Raw genomic sequence first — 8,236 nt, 5'->3', positions numbered from 1 at the left:
CGGCCCGGGTCTGGTACAGGCGCGCCACCGAGGGTTGCGATCCCGTTGCCAGTCCCGGTCTGGTACAGGCGCGACACTGAGGGTTGTGATCCGTTGCCGGACACGAAAAAAGAAACAAACAAACAAAAAAAAATGTCATTTGCTGACAAATTAAGCAATATTCCCTAAATAGAACATGGGTAAAGGAAGAAATTAGAGGAGAAGTTAGAAAGTATTTGGAGTTGAATTATCAAAACTTGTAGGTTTCAGCTTGATGGGAATTTATTGCTGTAGATTACGTTAAGTTTTCTCCTTCTGGCAGTGATGGAGTAAAATCTAACTCCTTTATTCTTTCCAGTATACCAAGATGATTGTATCTCAGGGAAAGTCTTGTTTATTCATTTCTCTATCACATATTTATTGAACACCTACTATATGCCATGCATAATAATATGTGGTGGGTATATAGCAGGTTTTCTCAGCCTTGGCAGTATTGACATTTTGGGACAGATAATTCTTTGTTGTGGGGCTGCCTATACATTGTAGGATTTTAAGCAGCCTTCATGGCTTCTACATACTCTAGTAACACACCCCAATTTTGATAACCAGAAATGTCTCCAGGCATTGCCATAACCACTGGAGAGGGCAAAAATTGTGTCTGGTTGAGGATCACTGGTATATAGTGGTGACTGCCAATCATGGCCTCTGCCCTCATGAAGCTAATATTCTAGTGAGTGGTTTTAAATAGCAGAGTAATTATGAGTGCAGGTTTTATATTCAGTTGGCCAAGTTTGCATTCCATCACTGCTATTTTCTTAATTGTATGATTGCTGTTAATCTCTGTTCCCTCAGTTGTGAAAAGGGGATAATAATGTTACCTGCTTCATGGGGGGGATGGGTCAATTAATTAGATGAAATAATGTATGTGAAGTACTTGGAGCAGTGTTTGGCATATAGTAGATACTTGACGAAGGCTACATATTATTTCTGTTATGAAATAAACCACAAACAAGTCTGTATTTTTAAACTGCAGTAAATTTTGTGCAGAAGAAGTATAGGGCTTCTCCTTTTTCTACTCCCAATCTAGATTCATATTGATAGAAGAAAATGAACAGTTTGTGTTCTGACATTTATATCTATGAATAAATGTTTTAATATTGGTTATTAAAGTTTAGGACTATTTTTTATAATAGAAAAAAATATTTCAAAATATTTTAGAATTTTCAGTAATTAGAGTGAATATTTTCAATTCATTTTTCAAACTTTAAACTAGAAAGCTGGTATATTAGTTTTCTTGTTCTGGACTGCATTCCATGGCGAGCTCTTGAAAGTGATAGAGGAATCGCAAACTTCCTGTGATTAAATGTTTAATGAACTCTTGGGATATTATGAAACAGATTGAAAAACTGCTATCAGGATAAGTAAATGTAGACTAATGGTTACTCCTAAAATCAATTAAGAATGGATACATTATTAGTTAAAAGTAATCTGTAATTGTATTTTGCATTGCTTGAGGAAGTTTGAATTATAAAATGAAGAAAGTTTGTGGCTCCTTCTGCTATTTATACAATAGTAGCAATAAATTACTATTTAAAACTTACTTTATTTTAGAATAGTTTTAATGTTTTATTTTCTCATTAGAGAAGCAAATTTAAATATAAGCTATTCAGTGCAGAAAAAATTAGAATACTCTGATAAGCAAAAATAATCTTCTTTACAAGAATTGTACCGTTTTGCATTCCCATCAGAAATGTAGAACTGTTTTCCTACAGTCAATCAGTATTTGGCTAAGCTTTTAAATTTTTACCAATCTGATAGGTGAGAAGTATCTTGGTGTAGTTTAAATTTGCGTTTCTCTAATTATGTGTGAGATTGAACATTGTTTTACATATTTAAGGGCCATTTTTACATGCTTTTGTGAATTGCCTGATATCTTATGACCATTTTTTATCTGATTCTTGGTGTAGTTTAAATTTGCGTTTCTCTAATTATGTGTGAGATTGAACATTGTTTTACATGTTTAAGGGCCATTTTTACATGCTTTTGTGAATTGCCTGATATCTTATGACCATTTTTTATCTGATTTTTCCCCCTTCAGTTTTTAAGAGTTCTTTAAATATTTAGGATATGAAGTAGCTTGTGTGTGTATGTATGTATGTGTGTACATTTTTTCCTAGAGTTCTAACGTATGAACCATAATACTTTGTCTGCTTTTCTTTATAGAAAATTAATGACAGTTTATAAGAATTGTGGTAGTTCTAGGTACAATTCAAGTTGTTGCTTCAGAACATTAGTTCATTTATATTAAATGCTTGCCATGTTTCAGGTCCTTAGGCATTCAGGAAGCATTGTGGAACAAAGTAGGTGGTGTTTTGCAGGTTAGAGTTTAGTGAAAGAGATTAAAAATGCTGATATTAACTTAAAACTGTGCCAGATGCTATGAAGTAGAAATAAAGATCCTATGTGATTAATAACAGAGTCTTGGGTTAGCCTGGGTGATCGGGAAGGTTTCAGGACAGCATTTTTAAGCATTGCAGAGCTAACTGGTTTTTTGGGGGGATTCAGACATTATTATTATTTTTAATGTATCATTAGAACCATTCACCCAACAACTGAGCTAATTAGGTACATATAAACAAACTCTAGTCAAAATGTCAGTTGTTTGGATAGAGGGAGAACAATGAAACAGATGTTTTCTAGGTTATTTGGGTTTAATTAGTATTTATTTTTCTTTGAAAAACTTTTGAGAGTAAATACAGTATTTTGCTATATTTACTGTCTTATTTAATTTTGTGTTTTTTTATTAGATTTTTAAAGTTATTTTTATTTTAATCATTTTTAGATGTTTAGATAGTGGTATTTTATCAATTCAGCACAGTCCTTGTTACATGAAGTACAGATGAGAAGGTTAACACTAATGTAAACTTTAAACTGAAACAGATACCTTATTCTTAATGATAATGAAACAGATGAGAAGGTTAACACTAATGTAAACTTTAAACTGAAACAGATACCTTATTCTTAATGGTATATCCAAGTGAAATGTAATGGGCACTTAATCTAAATTAAAAGTATGTTTTTATATGAAAGCATACCTTAATTTACTTCATGGTATACAAATAAGGAAGTTAATAATTTATTATAATTCCATAGAGCAGACTCTGTTTAAGTATGACTTGCAGAAGTAGAGAAATTTTCTCTTGTGGGTACTAATGTTACGTTTTTAGATTTGGTTTGGTTCATCATCATAATATATATTTTTTAAAAATATATATCATATATATCTTCAAATATAGTTTGTTATAGTTAGGTTAAGTATGTTAAAAAGAAATGGTCCATAATTTAGTTTTTAATAACTTCCTTTCTGTTGACAGTTACTTATGTTTTGAATTGACTTCCAATTATTATACTGGTGCATACTGGTCAGTTCCTAAAGCAAGCAGGGGCGTACAGTACTTTTTTTTTTACGGTTGATTGTTTTTTAGAGTAATACAGAAAGGAGGCTGTATTACTAGTGAATTAGATATCTGTCCAGTGAGCTCCAGTCAGCAGTTTTTGACATTACTCTGAAAGGAAAATGAATTTAATAGGAGTTTTACCTTATTCTTTTTCCAGACACTGGCCAAAAGAAGACCCTAGACAAGAAAGATGGGAGACGAATGTCTTTTCAGAAACCTAAAGGGACTGTTGAGTACACTGTAAGTTATTTACTTTTGAAGAAGTGATTTATCTTGGTAATAATAGTCTTATTTATGACACGCTCTGTTTATAACTAAGGCAACAACTGTTAATTGCCTTATTTTAAAAATCTGTGCTTCACTTTGGATAACTTTTGTTAATAATAATGCTTACATTCTTAATTGTATTTTAGGACTTTTTCCCTTAAGGAGAGATTTTACTAAGTGAGATGCAAAGATAGTTATTCCAGCAAATTTAATATAGATGGTAATTTATTGGGAGTCAAAGTTCCTATGCAAAAATAATTTTTATTAGGTTAGGCTTTTAAGAAAATATTTACTTTTTTAGAAATGTGATCTTCATTATATTTGCAGCAGTGCTAATGATAATGACAGATGGAATATTTGAAGATAAGTTGATAATAATCTTCCAGAATAACCTTTCACATTAGATCATTTGCACTGATTTATATCTAAGTTTCTTTAGCTCTGAAAATGGAGCTTTTTTCTCTGTTTTTGAAGTGATCCTCAAGTCTCCCTGCAGTCAGCTTTTATGGGAAACCGAAGTGAGAAATTGACTTTGGTGTGTGGTGTGCTGCTTGTTTGATTGAATATAAATATTTATTTAGATGATGTTAACATGCTTTAAAGCAATTATCTTAACTGAGCTTTATTTTGTTATCATTTTGTGTTTTTCTAATATAACTGTATTAAGGAGAAAATAGCAATTTTAAACATTAATTTAGCATTTGTGTCATCATGAAACCTTCCATTCTGGTTTGAATCTTGGTTATTTTCCATGATTTCTTAAAATTGAACAAATTATCAAACTTTTGAATTATACAATATCTTCATATACTGCATAATTGACAATTTGAGAATTTAAGTACTTTTAAAAGGTTATGAACTAGATAATTTAGGGTAGTATTAAATTTACTACTATCAAAATAATCTCATCTTAAGGCATATTATAAACTTAAATTGGTGTGTGTTTGTACCTTTGCCTAATTGAGAAGTTGAGAAAATAAATTCAAATAGAAAGATATTGAGTAATATGACTGCAAGTATTTATTAGTGTTTTAAGACATAAGATTATAGGCGTAAGATAAAAGATGTGATCACGTGATTGTGAAGATTGTAAAGTTTTGTTAATTTTGAATTCAGGAGTTTATAATTCTTTGCCTGTAATTCAGTAAAACATGTGTTATGTGTAGCAAAATTAAATTTAAATTAAGAACCATGGCGGGGGCGGGGGTAATTGAAACTTGAAGTAAAGTTTTGTTAATTTTGAATTCAGGAGTTTATAATTCTTTGCCTGTAATTCAGTAAAACGTGTTATGTGTAGCAAAATTAAATTTAAATTAAGAACCATGGCGGGGGCGGGGGTAATTGAAACTTGAATTTTTTTTTCCTGATGTTATAAATGATCTTTGAAAATCGTTAAGTATTGACTAAAAAGTTGTAAAAGATCTTTAGCAGGTCTTTATTTTTTCATTTTTAATACTTTATTTATTCCATATGCCATATTCTAAAAGAAATAAACAAATATATTTTTTAAACTAAGATACTCTATGGTTTGTAAAGTCTTTTTATAAAATATATAAAAATCTTCATATAACATCTTTATATAAAGTCTTTACATAACATGATTTTTGTATTTAGGAAAGTTTATTATCTCCCTATATTTCTTTTAAAATAAACCTTTATATCACAGTGTGTTCTCCAAATTTCTTTCTTCTAAAATATATACGACCTAACTTAAGTACATTTCTAGACCACCTAAATACAGTGTAAATAAAATTAATTCATCATACTTTGGTTATCATAACTTTAGTTATACATATATGTACACACACACACACACACACACACATACACACACAGAGTAGTTCCCCCTTATCTGCAGTTTAAATTACCTGTGGTCAACCATGGTCTGAAAATATTACATGGAAAATTCCAGAAATAAACAATTCATAACTTTTAAATTGCATGTCATTCTGAGTAGCGTAATGAAATCTTGTGCCATTTGCTCCATCCTGCCTGGGATATGAATCATTCTTTGTCCAACATATCCACGTTGTATATGCCTACCTGTCCAATAGCAAGACTAGTGATGCTGGCAATACAGATGTACCAAAGAGAAGCTGTAAAGTGCTTTCTTTAAGTAAAAAGGTGGAAGTTCTCTACCTAAGAAAAGAAAAAAGATCATATGATGAGGTTGCTAAGATCTATGATAAAAATGAAGCCTCTAATCATGAAATTGTGAAAAAGGAAAAAGAAATTAATGCCAGTTTTGCTGTCAAACCTCCAACTGCCAAAGTTACAGCTACAGTACATTATTAGTGCTTAGTTAAGATGGAAAAGACATTAAATTTGTGGGCGGAAGACGTGAACATTTCTGTGTTCCAATTGACGGCAATGTGTTTTGCCAGATTAACTTAATCTTAATTAAACTTTATCATAGGTATGTATATATAGAAAAAAACACAAGGGTACTTTTAAAAGTTTGTGGTAAGGTTTGTATTACTTTTTAATTCCATTTTTCCATGAACTTTTTGAAGTACCTCGTATATAGGGTTTGGTATTATCTGTGGTTTCAGGCATCCACTGGGGTCTTAGAATGTATACCCACATCTACTATTTTAATTTAACATCAGAGTAAAATCACTTTCAGTGGGAATCAAAAGTAAACCTTGAAAATCCTATACATTATCATTTTGTTCCATGTTAATTTAGTAGCCCTGTACCTTTCTATTAAAGGAGACTTCTCATGGTCACTAATAATTTTCCAATTATCAATCCTCGTGGCCTTTTTGTTGTTTTTGCTTCCTGCTCATTGTTCCTTCTTTCTGGTTTTACTTTTCTTCTTCTTGAGGTCCTCTAATTCTTTCACCAAGGATTTCTGACTGGAAAATCAGACAGTGTCTAAAAAGCTTTTTTGTACCCTCATTCCCAATAGTTTAGCTATTTATAGATTTCCCGGTTGACATTTATTTTCTATCAGCACTTCAAAGATAGTAATCTTACGTCCTTCTGTTGCCTTTTCATTTTTATTTATTTCTAGGCAACCTTTTTTTTTTTCTTAGTTGGGTTTTAAAGTTTTCTCTTTGTCTTCAGTGCCACTATCAAAAGTCTACATTTAGATATATCTTTATTTATTTTACTTATAGTGTTTCTTCATTCCAATGAATCATGGCATTCATAAATTCTGAAAAAATTGTCAGCTATTTATCTTCAACTATATCCTCTCCTCCTTTTTCTATTTTCTCTTTCCAGAGCCCTACTTTATTCTTGAAACTAATTGTACTACATTTTGCTATTATGATAAATTGTCTTGGTATTCTTGCTATGTATCTTGATTGCATCTTCCATCTACTTTGCTGGCTCTTCACCTCTTCTTGATTGCAAATGTGTTTCCTTGTTTCTTTTTATTTTACCATTGGCATTCTATTACTTGGAGAGTGTTATGAACTTTGCTGTATAAACTGTGGAATGAGACCCAATTTCTTTTGTTTATGCCTTTCTAGCTGCTTGCATTTCCTACTGTCACTTCATATTTAGCAAATTATAGCAAACGTCTTACCAACTCTTCTTCCTCCATCCTTCCACAATGCCAGATTTTATTTCTATTTCCCTTTCAATCTGTCACTTAATTATACATGTTGGAATTTTTAGGGTCAGCATCAGTTGCTCATTCACATTTGCTCCCCTGACCTACTGCTACAAGTTGATTATCCCTTATCCAAAATGCTTGGGATCAGAAGCGTTTGGGGTGGGTTTTTTTGTTTGTTTTTCTTTTTCAAAGATGACCGGTAAGGGGATCTCAACCCTTGACTTGGTGTTGTCAGCACCAGGCTCTCCCAAGTGAGCTAACCGGCCATCCCTCTATAGGGATCTGAACCCGTGGCCTCGGTGTTATCAGCACTACACTCTTCCAAGTGAGCCAGGGGCCGGCCTGGGACCAAAAGCGTTTTGGATTTCAGACTTTTTCACATTTTGGAATACAATCATACACTGCATTACAACATTTCAGTCAACATTGGACCACATATACAATGCTGGTCCCATAAGATTATAATGGAGCTGAAAAATTCTTACCCGCTGGTAACTTAATGTTCATAGCGCAATTACTTAATTTTTAAAATAAATTTAGACCGGTAAGGGGATCTCAACCCTTGACTTGGTGTTGTCAGCACCAGGCTCTCCCAAGTGAGCTAACCGGCCATCCCTCTATAGGGATCTGAACCCGTGGCCTCGGTGTTATCAGCACTACACTCTTCCAAGTGAGCCAGGGGCCGGCCTGGGACCAAAAGCGTTTTGGATTTCAGACTTTTTCACATTTTGGAATACAATCATACACTGCATTACAACATTTCAGTCAACATTGGACCACATATACAATGCTGGTCCCATAAGATTATAATGGAGCTGAAAAATTCTTACCCGCTGGTGACTTAATGTTCATAGCGCAATTACTTAATTTTTAAAATAAATTTAGTGTTGGGCCAGCCCGGTGGCACACTGGATGGTGCGCCGCTTGGGAAGCGCAGCGGCGCTCCCGCCCGAGGGTTCGGATCCCA

General features: G+C 32.9%; 1 protein-coding gene across 2 annotated transcripts in view; it reads left to right on the top strand.

Moving 5' to 3' along the window:
* The window catches only part of OXR1 (oxidation resistance 1), a 225,093-nt gene that overhangs the window by 154,909 nt on the left and 61,948 nt on the right, over positions 1-8,236 (top strand). For both annotated transcript variants that reach the window (XM_008581282.1, XM_008581283.1), the window contains exon 2: positions 3,595-3,677. In XM_008581282.1, the coding sequence (XP_008579504.1) occupies positions 3,639-3,677 (39 nt within the window). In that variant the 5' untranslated portion in view covers positions 3,595-3,638. The remainder of the gene's footprint in view (positions 1-3,594; positions 3,678-8,236) is intronic.

The sequence above is a fragment of the Galeopterus variegatus genome, unplaced genomic scaffold (assembly GCF_000696425.1).
Source record: "Galeopterus variegatus unplaced genomic scaffold, G_variegatus-3.0.2 Scaffold2315, whole genome shotgun sequence".
Taxonomy (NCBI): domain Eukaryota; kingdom Metazoa; phylum Chordata; class Mammalia; order Dermoptera; family Cynocephalidae; genus Galeopterus; species Galeopterus variegatus.
This window is presented reverse-complemented; position numbering and strand designations above follow the sequence as displayed.